At 53.3% G+C, this 17,231-nt stretch overlaps 1 protein-coding gene across 1 annotated transcript in view; it reads left to right on the forward strand.

Annotated features, from left to right (window-relative positions):
* The window catches only part of ADAMTS10 (ADAM metallopeptidase with thrombospondin type 1 motif 10), an 88,110-nt gene that overhangs the window by 19,088 nt on the left and 51,791 nt on the right, over window positions 1-17,231 (forward strand). Inside the window, 6 exon segments of the mRNA XM_038384237.2 lie at window positions 3,106-3,265; window positions 9,108-9,154; window positions 9,156-9,326; window positions 11,347-11,430; window positions 12,044-12,189; window positions 16,534-16,577. Of these exon segments, the coding sequence (XP_038240165.1) occupies window positions 3,106-3,265; window positions 9,108-9,154; window positions 9,156-9,326; window positions 11,347-11,430; window positions 12,044-12,189; window positions 16,534-16,577 (652 nt within the window).

Below are 17,231 nucleotides of genomic sequence, written 5' to 3' on the forward strand. Positions count from 1 at the left end.
GGATCCCTCGCAAGTCAAAACTCGTAAGAATGACAAATCAAGGCCCAGTCCTCCAAACACAGATGTGCTAAACTTTACTCATGAAGCTTATATAATAATCCCGAGCTCTTATATAGCACTTTGCATCCGCAGATCTCAAAGAACTTCACAAAGGAGGCAAGTGTTATTAGCGTGTAAGTGTTTGCCGGCTCAGCCCTCAAACCCTCCCAAGCTTGACAATCAGCAAATGGGATAGACCTGTTCAGAGCCCATCCTTGCTCTGCAGGTGACTTGAGCAAATCACAGACAGGATGTCCAGCTCATCTCCCCCACAAACCGCAGCTACATCTCAAAGGACTCTGTTCCGCCCCCTTTCAGCTGCCAGGGGTCATGTCAGCAACCCAAGCCACTCAGCCTGGCCCATTGCAGAGCAGCTTTTGGACCCCAGAAAGGGCAGAGCTTCACACACGCATGGGCAGGAGAGGTGGTGGCATCCCCTGCTCGCTAGAATCTCTGCATCGGCCCCAGAGATCATGTCTTGGGCAAATCGGTAGGGTCCTTTTCTAGCAGCACACAATTTCCAGGCCGTTCTGTGCTCTCCCTTCCCGCTGTTCTGCCATAAGCCGGCGGTGACCTCCTTCCCCCTGTCCCACAAAGCCAGCAGCCAGCTGGCTTCGCCGGCCGACGCTCGGCTTTCTGTTGGAATCCTCGCCAGGCTAACCTCACACTACCTCGCTTGTGTATGAAAAGGTGGAGCCGGGCCAAGAGCAACAGAGCTTGGTGCAGAAGGAAATCCCCCAGCACTCGGTGGAGATGGGGACTTCGCGGCGCGCACACTGCCCTGATTCAGCTTTCCTAGCGGGGGGGGGGGGATGGGGAGAAGGAGACAGAGAGCCCTATTAAGGAGGCAGCATAGACCCCCCCAAAGAATGCTCACCCCAACTTTTCCAGCAATCATTCTTTTACTTACATAGCACCTTCCATACGAGGATCTCCGGGGGCTTTGTCGATCTCCAGTCTCACTCCACAGAGCGAGAAGCTTGAGGCCAGAGGGGTGAAGTGACTTGCCAGAGAACAAGCAGTGGGAGAGCTATTCCCAGGCTGTGCTCTAATCATTAGCACCGAGAGGAAGGATCGCCCAGTGGTTAGGGGATTAGCTGGGGAGATTCAGGTTCAATTCACTGGTCCACCACTGATCTCCTGAATGACTTTGGAGAAGTCACTTGGGGTTTGTCTACCTGCACAATTAGTCTGCGGCATGCCAGGCTGTGAATCTCCAACAGACAGATTGTCTGGACCCATCTGAACAGTTCTTAAATGCGCTTTGATCTACGCCTGTTTCAAAAAGGCTCAAAGCGTATTAATGTGCACCAGCAGGGTCCACACGGACAACTGGTCCGCAGCAGGCGACTGCAGGGCAGATTCACACTCTGACTTGCTGGGAACTACAGGTTTGTGTAGACAAAGCCCTAAGGCTCTTTCTGCCTCCGTTCACCATTGTGAAATGGGGTTAGCAGCACTTCATACCTTACAGGGGTGGGGTGAGGATAAAGACATTATCAATTGTGAGGTGCTTGTGTACAAGCATAAGGGTGACCATATGAGCGCGTAAGATAGATAGGCTTCCCCCATACCATGCAGAGCTGAGCTGATCATAGAATTTAGGCTGGCAAAAATCCTTTTAGGTCACCGAGACTATTAGTCTGGCCTAACAAGCCGATGCAGGCAGGCTCTAGGGAAAAGTATTCGCAGGCATACTGCTGGTTCTGAATTGCATGTCGATTAGTCCCCACCCTCTCTTGACTGTTTTTCACAAGGGCAGAGTTTTGCTTGCACACCTGTTTGCAGAAAACAAATTGTGCACCCAAAGCTGAGATATGTTCAATCAAGGGGGTGGGGCGGAAATCAGACGTGGAAGTTGGTCAGTTAATCAGGGATCAGAAGCAATGCCATCGGACTTGGGCCACGTCTACACTACAGCACTCTATTAGCATTGCTACAGCACCATAGCTGTACCAGCATAACCCCGAAGTGTAGATACAGCCTAGACCAACCAAAGGGGTTTGTCGGTGGGGGTAGGGACACCACCTCCACAAGCAACGGTACTTAGGTCAAGGGAAATATTCTTCCATTGACCTAGCTGCATTTACACTGAGGGTGAGGTCAGCATAGCTCTGTTGCTCAGGGTGTGGATTTTTCATACCTGTGATCAACGTAGCTAAGTTGACCCAAATGTTCAGTGTTGACCAAGCCTTAGCTGGCCAGTCACCTAGTGTGAAGGAAAAAACATAATGAGGAGGCTGTGTGGCCTAGTGGGTAGACCACCTGGCCTGGGACTTTTGAGATCTGGGTTCTATTCCCATCTCTGGTACTGGATTGCTGAGTGACTTTACACTAGATTTTCAAAGGTATTTAGGTGCCTAAAGATGCAAATAGGTGCCTAGTGAGATTTTCAGAAACATCTAGGTCTAGTCATCTAAATACCTTTAAAAAGGGGAGTGGGGCTGAGTTTCGGTGATGGTTCAGGGCATTGCGTCTAATGTTGGGGCGGCTGTTTGGGGAGTGGGGCTGAGTTTGGAGGATGGTTTGGAGCGTTGGGGTGGCTGTGGGAGTGGGGCTGAGTTTGGATGATGGTTTGGGGCATTGGGGTGGCTGTTTGTTTGAGTGGGGCTGAGTTTCGGTGATGGTTCAGGGCATTGCGTCTAATGTTGGGGCGGCTGTTTGGGGAGTGGGGCTGAGTTTGGAGGATGGTTTGGAGCGTTGGGGTGGCTGTGGGAGTGGGGCTGAGTTTGGATGATGGTTTGGGGCATTGGGGTGGCTGTTTGTTTGAGTGGGGCTGAGTTTGGATGATGGTTTGGGCTGTTTAGGGGAGTTGGGCTGAGTTTAGATGATGGTTCAGGGCATTAAGTCTAACATTGGGGCAGCTGCGGGGTTGACTCTGAGTCTGCGGTGACACTCAAGGAGTTTGTGGTTTAAGCTCTGGGTGAAGGTTCATTTCTGTTCCGATTTCAACCACAGCAGCTGATTCCTCCCTCTTTGTCCCCTGGGGGGTGGAGTTTTGCAGATGGGAGACAGCACCCTGCTTCCCTTTCACTTCCCCCTCCCTCTCCCTCTCGCCTTTTACAGCACGGGGTGATCGTTGCCGACGAGGAAGAGTATTTCATTGAGCCTCTCAGCTTGGGAGCCAACGTGAGCACAGAGAGTGAAGGCGAGGGAAGCCCCCATGTTGTGTACAAGCGATCATCTCTCCAGCACTCGCACATGGACGCAGCCTGCGGCGTTTTAGGTATCGATGTCGACAGACAAACCCTCAAATCTCCCCAACGCTGTGATATTCAGTGCCAGATAATCCTGCTGATAGAGCCAAATTTCTCTCCCGTCCATGAGAACCTGGCGTTGCCGAGCTGGTTTCAGAGAGGCCAGGAATGCTGAATCTGGAAACCAAATGTAAACCAGGCTATTGCACTGTACGTCTGTCCCCTTCTAATGGTTAGGCCCCAAATAAAAGATCACGAGTCAGCTACTGCCTGTAAACTAATGGGATTGGTTCTTTAGCTCAAAGAGATTTTAGATCCAGAGGTCATGAGTTCAATCCAGGCAGATGACTCGACTTAGGGACATTGTTCCAAGTGCCCATACAGGGACTAACTCTGTACACATGCCATAGTCACTATACGAGGATGAAGAGTCCCTTCAGTATCAGCAGGGATTACATGAAGTTATGATAGTTATAGGCAGGGCTGGCAGCACCTGGCTATAATTAAGGTTCCCTGACACTTTCCATTATAAGACCCAGTTTCCAGTTTCTTGTAACTTTACATTTCAGCCAACGCAGTTCAGCCATTTCCGAGAATGGGCGCAGTGCAAAATGTATTGCTTGCTAACGTAAAAAAATTCAGATGACTGTTTTTCTTTGAGAAGCTTTAGCAACCCCATGCTTTGTAGCAGGGACTTGAAGTTTGGCAGGCGGGTGGCCTTTGTGTCAGGGATGTGGCTTTTGCTACCCCTATGAAAATCCACCCAAATTTGGCCAAATTTTAAGCCTTTGAAAAATTCCAGTTTGCACATGCTCAGTGGAGACTTTCGAGAGCTGTGGTGTTAAATGCCCTGAAGAGTCTGTCCACACGGAACAGGACTTGCCCTGTAACTGCAGGTCTGGGCTGCTGCAGGCTGGGCCAGGTCTTGGTTCAGGCATTGGAATTGAGAGCTGGGAGCCAGTCTCAACTCTGGTCTCAATGACCCCCCTCCCCTGCCGAGCCCAGGCACCGGGGAAAAGGAAGCCACCTGACTCAAATACAGAGGGGGGCAAGAGCTAGAGTTGGGGCCTTAGATTGGGACAAGGAGCTTGGAGGTGTTTGGGGGAAGACTGAGACCAGAGGATGGTGGGAGGGTGGGGGGAGAGGGAAACTGGGTGTTTGGGTGGGGGTGACTTGGACTGGGAGCCAGTGGGTGCAGGAGAGACTGAGACTGGATGAACAGCATGCAACGAATAAGGCTTAGGGACCCACATCGAACAATAACAGAAGCTGGATACGAGTCAGCAGTGTGCCCTGGTTGCCAAGAAGGCCAACAGCATATTGGGCTGTATTAATAGGAGCATTGCAGCAGATCGAGGGAAGTGATGATTCCCCTCTATTTGGCACTGGTGAGGCCACACCTGGAGTATTGCATCCAGTTTTGGTCCCCCCACTGTAGAAGGGATGTGGACAAATTGGAGAGAGTCCAATGGAGGGCAACAAAAATGATTAGGGGGCTGGGGCACATGACTTACGAGGAGAGGCTGAGGGAACTGGGCTTATTTAGTCAGCAGAAAAGAAGAGTGAGGGGGGATTTGATAACAGCCTTCAACTACCTGAAGGGGGTTCCAAAGAGGATGGATCTAGGCTGTTCTCAGTGGTAACAGATGACAGAACAAGGAGCAATGGTCTCAAGTTGCAGTGGGGGAGGTCTAGATTAGATATTAGGAAACACTATTTCATTAGGAGGGTGGTGAAGCCCTGGAATGGGTTCCCTAGGGAGGTGGAGGAATCTCCATCCTTAGAGGTTTTTAAGTCCCGGCTTGACAAAGCCCTGGCTGGAATGATTTAATTGGGGTAGGTCCTGTTTTGAGCCGGGGATTGAACTAGATGACCTCCTGAGGTTCCTTCCAACCCTGATCTTCTATGATTCTATAATTCTAATGAGGAGAAAAGAAAAGATGGACTAGTTGCTCATTAATTGAGCACCATCCATACCATGCACTGAGTGAGGCAGGAGTGCTGTGTAAAAATAGCATGTGCGCATGTAATTAAAGGATGCACATGCACAAGGGGGTAATGATTAATAACCTGAAAATGTGTGTGTGTGTGATCAAAATATATATAGCTAGGGTTAAAGGAAGGAATCCCTCCTCATCTCACACCCTCCCCTCGCAGTCTGAGAATGAGCCTCTGAGCTGGTGAGCATGAGTGTCTGTGTGACCCCAATACCCGCAAACCATAGACCTGGATCCAGACTTTGCATCCTAGGTGCCATCTGTGTATGCCAGTGAGTGTTCGTCGGCCTCTCCGTTCTCTGTGTGTGAGTGGTTGTTGTTACGTTGGGGTGAGCACAGCTGAGAGTGTCTGTACAAGGCATGAGGGGAGACTGTAGACTGGGTGATTCTTTGTGTGGGTTTAGGTACAAGATGGGGGTGTCTTTATAGTACCATGTGTTTTGGTGACTGGGGGGAGCAGTATCTGGGGGGAATGGGGTACCTGAAAGGGAAGTTCTGTGGGGAGAGAACCTGGAAGGGAGGTTCTGGGGGGAAGGGAGGTTCTGACGGGCGGGGACCTGGGAGGGAGGTTCTGTGGGGAGGGAGGTTCTGTCAAGGAGGCGGGGAAGGGGGATCTGGGAGGGAGGTTCGGGGGGGTGGGGCTGGGAGGGAGGTGCATTATGTGAGTATCTCTGTGTTGGGGATGGGGTCATGACTCTGTGTGGATGTGTTTGTGTGGGGTGAGGCACTGTCTGTTCGGGTGAGTCTCTGGTGCTGAGTGTGTGTGTGTGCGCTAGAGGTGTGCTCTGTGTACCAGTGCTTGGTGTTTAGGGGCGCGCTCAGGGCAGAGGAATGTCAGTCCATCTGCGGATGGTGCTGCTTCTGGATCTCTGGCCCCGGCTGTGGTGAGTTGTGGCTCTGCCCTCTATTCACCATGTGGGATGAGCCCAAGGCCTGGCCCATGTTCGGACTAGAGTGTTACACTTCCCTTTGTCAATCTGAGTCACACTTGTGTTGCTCGGCTGTAGGATGCTCCGTGGATAGGGTGAGAACGCCAGAGCCATTCACAGGAGAGACCACAGCAGCTCCCGAGAGTCACCGGGGTCTCTGGGAGGTATTGGGAAAGAAGGGAAGTTATGTAGTTACCTTCCTCTCTTACCCCTCCACTGGGAGGCCCTCTCCCTTCTCCTCCCCGTCTGTGTTCTTATGATCGGTGCCCGAGAAGAGCATACGACAGGACTCCTTTAGAGGTGATGAACCCCCATGTACATATGGCCCAGAGGGTGCAGGCAGAAGTGTCCTTTTCAGTTGCAGAAGCCTTCAACTTATGCTGGCCTCCTTTCTGCAGATCAATGCTGAACCGCAGATGGCGGTCCCTGTTTTGCTATCGTGAATCATTTCTGACGTGCCAGCCCATGCCAATCCTCAGTACTGTGCAATCGCAGGCCTGCGATCAGCCAGCAGAGAACTGCTCCCTGCCACAGAGAGCCTACACATGAAATGATCTGATTTTGCATCATATTCTAATGAACTTTGTGGTGTATGCACACGTGTGTGTGTGCATGCATGTGTGTGTGTAGATGAAGAACAGTGGTTAGGGTGCTAGCCTGGGACTTGGGTCACCTGCACCCTTCTCTACCACAGGCTGCCTGTGTGACCTTGGGCAAGCCACTTAGCCTCTGTGACTCAGTTTTCCCTCTGTGAATGGGGGAGAGCAGCATGGCCCTGCCTCCCTGGGGTGTGGTGATGAGAATACATTAATGATTGTGAGACGCTTGGATATTATCTATATACCTGAAATACATTGTGTGTGTGGTAGGTCCTGCAGTGGGAGGAGAGATTCTCCTTTGGGGCCAGGGCTCTGTTTTGGGAGCAGGGGGATCTGAGAGTCATCCCCATTGTCTGTAGTGTGTGGCAAGGTGACAATCCCAACCCTAGGCTGCCCTGTGTAGGCTCCTGCTGATTGCACTAAAGCAAGATGAAAGGAGAAGCTCCCCTTCGGCAGGGTTCTCTGACAGTCAGAGAATGCAGAGAGGCGGCTGCTCCCAGCTGCCCCAGGCCCTTGGCAAGTTTGAGTATCGCCGCAGGATGCGTTTGACCCGGAGCACGTAAATCCAGCATCTCCCTGACCCGCTGAGGAAGCGCAGCTGTAAGGGCTGGTGCCTGAGGAGGGGTCTGAGGAGAGCTATGTCCACTGGAGCATCAGGAGATGACCTGGACTCTCCTGGCCCCGCTCCTCCCACCACGTTACGCAAGGCAGCCAGCAGAGTCCCCTTGTGCTGACTCTTTGCCACGTTCCCCGGCTTCCAGACGAACGCGAGCCTGTTCCCAGTTGTTTCTTGGAAAGCAAAGACCACAGAGTAAAAGCCACGGGCCAAATACAGCTCAGAACAACCACAGCACAACTGGCCGCAGCGGCGACACTCCCTCCCATCCCCTGCACCCCTGACTTGCCTGAGCAGCCCAGCCTCGCCTGTGTGCAACAAAGAGCTCTCCCCCATCAGCCCCAGTGAGCCAGCCCGAGCTGCCACAAGGCAATGACCGAGAGTCACCTCTCCCTGATAGCCAGCCCCCTCCCACCCAGGGGGAATTTTTGGATTGAGTCCCACGTCGGGGCAGAGAGGACATGAATTCACCCTGCCTCTGGTTTCCCAGTCGGTGAGGTCAGTGGGAGCACTGGCCACAGCCTTCCAGCAGACCGCAGCTCCCAAAGTTCCTTGCAAGATGCTTCTCCCTAGGGGACGTCACCATGGGTGCGTGGTGGTGGAGAAGGAGCATGCCCAGTGAGGTGATACCCACTGGGAGGCAGTCAGTTGGGGGGCAGAGGGCTCGGTGCACCAGCTGGTGGCACCAACCACTCTTGAAGCTTGCAGCAAAATACCACAGTCCTGCTGCTGCTTCAGGATACATCCCAACGGCAAAATACAACCCCCAGCAGTGAGTCTCAGAGCCCAGGTCAATGGACTCAGGCTTCTGCTGAGAGGATAAAAATAGCCACATAGACGTTCCCGCTCGGGATGGAGCCCAGGCTCTGAGACCCACCCCCATTGCTGGGTTTCAGAGCCCAGGCCCCATTCCCCAAGCAGGAACGTCTACGCTGCTATTTTTAGCCCTATTTTTAACATGAGCCCTGCCAGCGCCAGTCAGTTGAGTCAGATGCTGAGATTCGCTGCTGTAGTTTTTTTGTTGTTTTTTTTTTTTACAGTGTAGACATACCCTTAGAGCAGTGGTTCCTAACTTGGGGTGCACGCACCCCGGGCGAGATGCCCTTTCTGGGGGTGCGAGACAGGCCAGATTTTTTTAGAAGGTAAATCATCGAAAACACAAATTAAGCACAGGCACGTAAATACAACTACTTGGTTTCATCAAACCTATGTCTTTATTAACATGAGACATTTTTTAACGATTACTGTAATATACAAACAAAACTATATCTAGGTTTAAAGAATTGACCTACTTCAGTGATTTTTGATAAGGGGTGCGAGAACATATTTTGAGAACCAAAGGGGTGCAGGCTGCAGTAAAGGTTAAGACATGCCTGAGACATTGCAGCTCTTGCTGCAGGGGGAATCCCGAATCTCAAACTCAGGTCTCGGCAGAGAAAAGGGGAAGAAAATTATTTGTCATTGCTTTATTTTCAGGATATTTATTTGTAGTTTCTAAATCTGCACAGCTGCTCCCCACGACAGAGCAGTGCATGGGCCACGCTGGGGAGAAGGCTCTGGCTCGGGGCAGCAGAAAGTGCCCCCGCCTCAGCATTGAAGTGCAAGCGCAGATGGAGAGGAGGGTGGATAGTAGGGCTGGGCGGCAAGGGGAACTGGCAGGACAGGCCCATTCATGCGCCACAAAACACACCTCAAAGCCAGAAAGCCCCTTTCTCTCTCTCTCTCCTCAGATGAGAAGCCCTGGAAGGGGAGACCTTGGTGGTTGCGGACGCTCAAGCCCCCCCCCTCTGAAACCATCGAGCAATAACAGCCAACGAGGCCAGCTGCCCCTGAAGAGATCCGTCAGCACCGAGCGCTACGTGGAGACCCTAGTGGTGGCCGACAAAATGATGGTGGGGTACCACGGGCGGCGGGACATAGAACAATACATCCTGGCCATCATGAATATTGTAAGTGTTACACCCACATCATGGCCCCCAGGGTCCTTGTGGCCCCCCAGGATGGGAGCCATGGGGACAGCCATGTGCCCACGCTGCTGGTGAATTGGGATAGGCTGCCAGGAAGCAGGTGGGAGGTAGACTGCAGAGTGCTGCACTCAGAGGGCTCCATATCTCCTGGAGGATCATTGGCAGCCCTGGGACAGGTCACAACTGAAGTCTAGATATGGCCTGGTCGGCCTAAAACACGGTGACCCAAAATCCAACTTGTGTATTTGCTGCGGTGGGCGGATCTGTGCCCGTATCTCACTCAGCCAAGCAGGGCACAGTGAGCAGGAGTAAGCTCTGCCCCCACCTCCTTGTTCAGACAGGTAACATTTAGCAAGCCAGCTCTTGGGTCCGGGTTTGGTGTGGGGCAGACCCAATGCTCCCACTGCCAGCACATGGATAGGGAGAAGCTAGAGAGCTGTGGGGAATGGGCGGACCCTTTCGAGGCCTGCTGTAACTTACTCCCCACCTCCAGGGTGAGGGGTGTCGGGAGCAGAAGGCCCTCAACAGCTGTTGCTGGGGTGGAGCCATTACACGTCACCCCTTACTCCAGGCAGAGCCTAAAGTTCTTCGTGTAGCTCATAGGGACCACTTCTGGAGTCAGGTGCTAATGTATCTGAGTAGGAGTGACAAAGTCTAGCCCCATACAGCTGTGTTGTAAGGCAGTGGTTTTCACCCTGGGATCCACGGACTATGGCTAAGATTTCCAAAGGGGGCTGCACCTCCATTCAAAATGTTTGAGGGGTCTGCAAATGAAAATATGTTGAAGCCCTCAGCTGTAGGCTAGATCTCATGGAGGGACCAAAAGCCATTCTCTAAACAGCACCTCCCTTATGATCCGCACTGCAAATAGGGCAGGAGAAATGGCGAAACACATGGGAAAACAGAGGGGCCATCATTATGCTTCAGGGCATAAGCTGATTGACATGAGGGTTAGGAAGGACTATATCCCATCCCTCCATGCAATGCTGCTCAGGTCTCCAGGTGAGTTATGGACAGGGAAGGACTTCCTCTACAGCACCTAGCGATGACCAAAGTGGCTATCTACAACACCAGGGAGAGAAGGTTGTTTGAGGGGGTTCTCTGCGACCGTGGGGCCTATTTCCAATCCTCCCTCTGTTTGCGCATCTGGGCAGAGTTCCTCTGGGTGGCATCCGCTGGTTCCCTTGACACCTTCAAGGAGCAGTGGGCGCTGTCCGGGGTTCTCTGCTCGATGGTCCCCTTCAGGTTCCATATTTTTTAGCCTTTGACCTTCACACCTGCCCTTGTTCTATTTTCTGTTGTCCCCTGTTATTATTTGAGTTCCCGGACTCAGTGAATCCTCCCCAGAACCCAACAGGACCAGGTGCAGATTATTAAAGAGGCAGGATACCAGGCTAGATGGATTAAGGGGGTAAGCTGGGTGTGCTGACTCCTGTATTCCCGTGAGGGGGAGACAGGCTGGGAAGTTGTTGACAGCAGGTGTGAAAGCCTGTCTATGCTGACTCTTTGCCCCGTCCCCTGCAGGACATTGTTTAGCTAGACTTGGGGCCTGCTCCGTGTGTGGTTTAAGGCAGGTGCTAGATTTTAAAATAAGCCCATTTCTGATTGTTGCACGTGGTGTAAAGCGTTCACCACGTTGTTCCCAGCACTGCTCAGACCCAAGGACAATGCAGCTCCAAAGCCAGCTCACCCTCTGAGCTCCAGCAGAAGATCCAGAGAGGTGGTGCTTTCTGTTCGATTCAGGGCAGAACCAGAGCCCCGATCTGAACACCCTCGGCCTTTGTTAGGCTTCCGAAATCCAGACCCCAATGTGATGGCTCAGGCCCATTGCTGGCTACCATCTATCTTGAGTTCAAGCCTCCCCACAGCCTCTACACACCAATAAATGCAAGAGCAGATCTGGTTCCTTCCAGCAGAAAGCAACACTGGGTACATGAGATGCCATGTCCCCAGTGGTGAGCTCATTTTTAAGACTTGTCTTTTCTTGTTTCTTGGAGGTCAGGTTGCCAAACTTTTCCAGGACTCAAGTCTGGGCAATATTGTCAATATCCTTGTGACCCGTCTGATTCTTCTCACTGAGGACCAGGTAAGGTGGCAGCGGAGCTTCTGGCTAGTGGGGAGCTTTGCCAAACCCACACACGCACACACCCCAGCTGTGCAGCGTCGTCATGACCCCCTGACTGGGGAGTGCTGCCCTGGCTTTGTGAAATCTTGTATTTTTCCTGTGTGGTAAAGCTGTGAACGGCTGCTGAATGGTCCAGGTTCCATGCAGTGTGCACCTGGTGTGCCGCTCAACAAAGCAGGTTCTCCCTAGTGTGGGGCAGACCCAATGAAACCTGCTGGGCATATGCCAGGTACCTGCTGTGCTAGAGACCAGACCGTATCTTCAATCGGAGCTCACCTGCCGTGCCCCTGAATGGACCTGGGTATTTACTGGGGGCTTGATTCTCTGTTTGGAGTGGAGAGGGGGTTGCTGCAGGGAGCCAGTTGCAGTTCTATTCCCAGGCAGGACCTTAGGCCAGCAGAGATGTCCCACATCTTCTGCTGTACTTTCCCCGCCTCTGCCTGCCAACTAGTCCTTCCCCACAGCCCCACTGTGCAGTGGGAGAGGGAAGCAGTACTGGACTTAGCCCCCTGCTCATCTGGGGAGGGGCAGTGCACCTTCCCCATGTCATGCTCTCCTCTTGCTTCTGTTCCAGCCCACCCTGGAGATTAACCACCACGCTGGGAAATCCCTGGACAGTTTCTGCAAGTGGCAGAAATCCATTGTGAACCGGAACGGCAATGGGAATGCCATCCCTGAGAACGGCATAGCCAACCACGACACTGCTGTGCTGATCACCAGGTAAGGCCCCCACTGCTGGGCTGTGCTCTCTGGGTCCATCTTCGCTGCAGAGGTGACCCAGACACTTACCCAGGTGTTGCCCGCAAACCTCTTCCATCCAGACACAAAATCCCCCCCTCCAAAGCGTGGAGCTGCTTTACCCCAAGGTTTGAAAGCCCGAGCAAGACTTTCGCCCAGGCTAGGAACCCTCCCGCTTTGCAGTGAGGACGCAGACTAAACGACATGAGTGCTGACAGTCCCTTGTTGCCTTCCCAGAATTCACCCTGCCCTGGCCTGGCCTGGCCAGAAGGATATGTGCTGAAATCAATGGGATATAAGCATGTGTCCAGGTGCTTTGAGCCGAACTGTTCTGCCTGTGAAAGTATGACCACAGTGCAGATATGAGAGCTGTGCGGGGTTTAACTAACCTGAGGCATTGTGTCATAGGCTAGCCCCACCTGGTGTGCTCTCCTGAGCCATGCCATGGCACAACAGGCCCATCTGCCTCAGTTTCCCTCCTTCAGAGACCCAATAACTCTAGTCCAGGTTCTGTTGCCTCAATAATACCCCTCCCAATCGAGTTTATTACAAAAACATTGTGCAAATATCCGAAAACATCAGTCACAACCCATAGTCCATTTGTCACCTACTGCACATAGAGTCCTTAAAATCCCAGGGCTTCTAGGCCCTCGGGGCCCCACGTTCCACTCTCCAGTGTATTCTGTCGTACCTGGCTTGGTCCTCTCCTGTCCTTCTGCCAGGGCAGCCACCCCAGTCCTTCCAGCTGGAGTGTAACCCCACTCTTCCCAGTGGGACCCCCACTGCCTCTCTTCTGGGAGATCATCCTCACCAGGGGAGCATCCCTCGCTCCCCCGGTCCTCCCACTCTTCCCCTGGGTCCAGCTGTGCGGCAGGGAGACATCAGCAGATAAGTTCCTCCACTGTCCCCCTGCCTTCAGCCTTCTCCAGCCCTCGGCTTCAGCTCTCCGGGTTAGATGTCAGCAGGCAACTCCCTCTGCTGCTTTCTGGCCTTCAGCCGTCTTCAGCCCTGGCCCTCTGGCTAGGGGAAGTCAGCCAGCAAACCCCTCTTGCCGCTCTCCTGCCTTCTCCCAGGAACCAACCACTGCTTACTTTGGGGACCTTCCAAAGCCTCCTGGTCTCTGGCAGCTCTAACCGGCCCTGTCCTGACTAAAGCAGTCTCTGCTCTAAGGCAAGCCCCAGGTGTCTCTCGGGTATCCTTGTCCCTATCTCCAGCCTCCTGCCGCTGTACTAGTGGTTGGCCAGGGAACTGTGCACTGGGATCCAGCCCAGAGATCCTACAACCCCCAGCCAAGGTCTGCTCATCCAGCTCCTCTGTGCTGCTTCCATAAGCTTTTCTTCTTACGGTGACCTTTGTCAGGCCTTCTCCCCCACAGCCTCTCTAGGATCTCCCGTCCTGCAGGGCTGGGAGTCTCAGGACTCTCCCCTGGAATTCCCCACAAAATCCCAAACTAAAAGTATAAACAATAAACCCCGCTTCTGCCTTCCTTGGGCTTGACTTTTCATCCCCCTCATTTTCCTGGCTCCAGTCCTCGTTTAAAGGCCCCTTGCCACCCTCCCCTGAAGTCCAGCTCCTGCCCTTTTATCAGGCTTTACCACTGGAGCCTGCTCCACTCCCAGCAGCTGCTTCCACCCTCTCCTCTCTCAGGTTCACCCTGATCCTATATCCTCTTAACTGGCCAAACATGGCGCACCTGTTTTGGCACTGGGATGCTGGACCTGCTTCGTTTACTGGATCCAGCCACCTGTGACATGTTAGCTGAGCAACACAAAAGTCTGGGGGCCCTGAGAGCCCAGGACTGAAGGACAGCAGCTGGACTGTTTATGGGGTGTGAGACTGGCATGTCAGTGGGTGGTTTCGGGCACGACTTCTCGATGCTCACCCGCAGCCAGCCCAGCCTGCCCCTCGCCTACCTGAACACTCAGTTTTAATGGCGGGGGGGCTCAGGGTGGAGACGGGTTGGACATCCCAAGTTTGGGGCGACTGCAGTGGGCTACAAGCGGGGAGAGGTTATGCCTTCCTTTTTCCTTCAGGAAGCGGGGGGAGAGGGGGGAAGGTCATAAAACGAAAGCAGCAGGGCCGGGAGTCTCCAAGCAGGAGCCGATTCTTGCTGGCTTCCCCAGCACGCTGCACTCTCGCTCCAGTTCCCTTCAGCTGCAGGAGCTGCACGGAGCCTGGCTCATGTCAGAGGAGCTTGTGAAATTTTTGATGGGGGGGGCAAGCCAAAGCCCTGTCAGCCCCGACTTCACCTTCCCTGGCTCTCAGCGGCTGCTGCGTGTGGGACGCGGACGCAGACTCCGAATTCCTCGGCCTCCTGCCAGATGTTTGAACTAACCCTGAGAGACTCTCTGGGCCCGAGTCCCCGGGGCCAGCTCCCGCGCCAGCCCTTGGAAGGGCCTACCGCATCTGGAGCTGTCTGTAATAAATTCCCCATCTCCCGATAACATCTTGCTGAGCTGTGGGCTTTTTTTCCTCCGCCGGAGACGTGTCAAGTCAAAACCTCCGAAGGCTTTAGCGGAATCCGCTCGAAACAAAGCGGCGAATGTTTCCCCCTCGCTCGGTTTCCTGTCGGGGGCGAGGGGTTTGGACACGTGGAGCGAGTGGGGAGGCCAGAGGGCCAGGAGCCATCTACCGGCAATTGTCCCTCTTAACCCATCGCCTGCTGTATGCTGGTTTTCTCCCCGGTTTCAGGGTCTGTGAGGCAGTAGCGAGGCCGATTTACAGTGCTGGCTGCCACCTGAGCTTCCCCCCTCCACGGCTCTGCCTGGGCTCAGCATCCTCCATGCTTTGAGCCCTGGGCCCACACGCAGCCCTGCCAATGCACCTGACTCCTGACCAGCAACACCTCTGCTGTTCCAGCCCACCCGCCACCATCTTCTCTCTCTCTGGCGCACATACACACGGATAAAAATTCAAGAAAGGCCCGTATCACTGAATTGTTAGTTCCCAAAGCCAATGCGTATTCCTATCTGGGGCTTAGCTCTGGCCTTTCTTTGGACCTACACCCCCAGCCCTGTGCCCCAGGTGAAGAAATCCTGACAGACCCTATGCGTCCCGCTCCATGCCTCGAAGCTCAGTGCACGTGGGCTGGGGCTGACTAATGGGGAAAGCGGACTGCAGAGCCAAGCCCCGTTCCAAGCCCTCTGTCGCCTCCCCCTCCAGCTGTGCTGAGATCAGGGTGGCCCGAGAGATCTTAGCTGTCGTAAAATTGTCCAAAGCGGCCCCGAGTTTGCTCGGGTCCCCCAGTCTGAGCCTGGATAAAGGACTCCTCCGGAAACCGAGGTGCACAAAATGGGCAGCTGTTTTGGGAAACGTAGGCCTTGCCGTAACCTCCCTGTGCGTCACTTTCCCCATCTGTGAAAAGCGGCTCACGGGTAGTCTGAGGGGGGATAAATGAATTGGGGCGTGTGTGACGGGGGCTATGGGAAAGGCTCCTGGGGAGCAGGCAGTGCTTAATTTGTAATTTAAAAAGGTGCTGGGACTCAAGCACTTTTTTTACATTCGCAAGCCCAGAGGTGCCAGGGCTCTGAACTGCCAAGCCCAGAGGTGCTGGGGCTCAGCTCTGGCAAGGCCTGGCACAAATCAAGCACTGGGAGCACGGCCCCATGGATAGCAGGTGGTACAGCTGGAGGTCAATGATACAGGTGCTGTGATTGGCTGTAATCCAAATCACTGCCCGCTTCCTTCTTTCAATCTTGGCATCATGTTCTTCTTGATCAAATGAAATAAGGAGGGTGTTTTCCAGCTGGAGGGGCACTGCTGCTGCTCAGTTCCCAAGATCTCCTGGCATCTCAGGGGATGGCTGCACTGCCATAAATAACACGACCGCGCCGGTCAATTGACGAGTTTGCAGGGCTTGGGACGCGGGGCTAAAAATTAGCAGCGTGGACCTGTAGGCTCAGTCTGGAGTCTGGGATCTCATGCGGGGCGGGGCGGGGTTCAGAGCCCAGATGCCAGCCTGAGTGTCTACACACTCTGTCTGCACATCCAGCAGTTTTATGGATGTGGCGTCTGGGCCCCATGAACTGGAGTCAGCTGACACAGGCCAGTCGCAGCCATGCAGTGCAGTGTAGACAAACCTTCAGAGCCCCAGGTTGTGATAATACAGGTGCTCAGAGCTGCTGGATGACAAATATCCAAAGGATCTGTGCACACCTATCCTAGGGGAAAATCCCATGGGGTTAAGATGCTTTGGCAATTAGCCAGAAAACCATGCGCTTTTTTTTCCACTGGGCAGAAACTATGGAGATCTAATGAAAGCTGCCATCTTTTCAGCCTGCATAGGGTTTTGATTTAATTTAGTGTTTTTCCTTTCTTCTCTTTCAGATACGATATATGCATCTACAAGAACAAGCCATGTGGCACCTTAGGTAGGTAAGAGCCCAGCTCAGAGACTCTGTTGTAACTAATTCTTCGCTCTTATCTAGCGCTTTGCATCAGTAGATCTCAAAGTGCTTGACAAAGAAGATCAGTATCATTAGCCCCATTTTACAGATAGGGAAACTGAGGCAAAGAGCAGCAAAGTGCCTTGCCCAAGCTCACCCAGCAGGGCTAAGGTAGAGCTGGGAACAGAACCTTGGTATCCGGAGTCCCTGTCCAGTGCTTGATTGTCTAGGCCACACTGCCTTCTTACTTCAATAAGTGTTTAAAAAAAAATCTACTTAGTGCCAAGGGTCTGGTGACTGGCTTTGGACCATTTCACTGTTCTATCCCTTGTTCAGTTCCAGCCCAGTGACTCAGAACGGTTCTCATTCTGAAGGCTGGTCAGCAGCCCAGTCTCCCTGGCTGCAGAGGAGAGAGCTAGGACTCTGTTGTGATGTACACAAAGGGAATTCTTTATTGCCGCTGCTGGACACAGACCATGTAGTTCTCTCTGGCTCCGCCCTCTTGTACTGTCCATACACAGGGTCTCCTTAAGTTCTGGTCTAAACTGAGCAGACATGGAAGGGAGGGCTGAGTATACTCCCCCAAAGTAAAATAGACAGGATGGATCTCAAAGCAACTTCTTAGAGGCTAGGTGGTCC

This window comes from Dermochelys coriacea, chromosome 25, assembly GCF_009764565.3.
Source record: "Dermochelys coriacea isolate rDerCor1 chromosome 25, rDerCor1.pri.v4, whole genome shotgun sequence".
Lineage (NCBI taxonomy): Eukaryota > Metazoa > Chordata > Testudines > Dermochelyidae > Dermochelys > Dermochelys coriacea.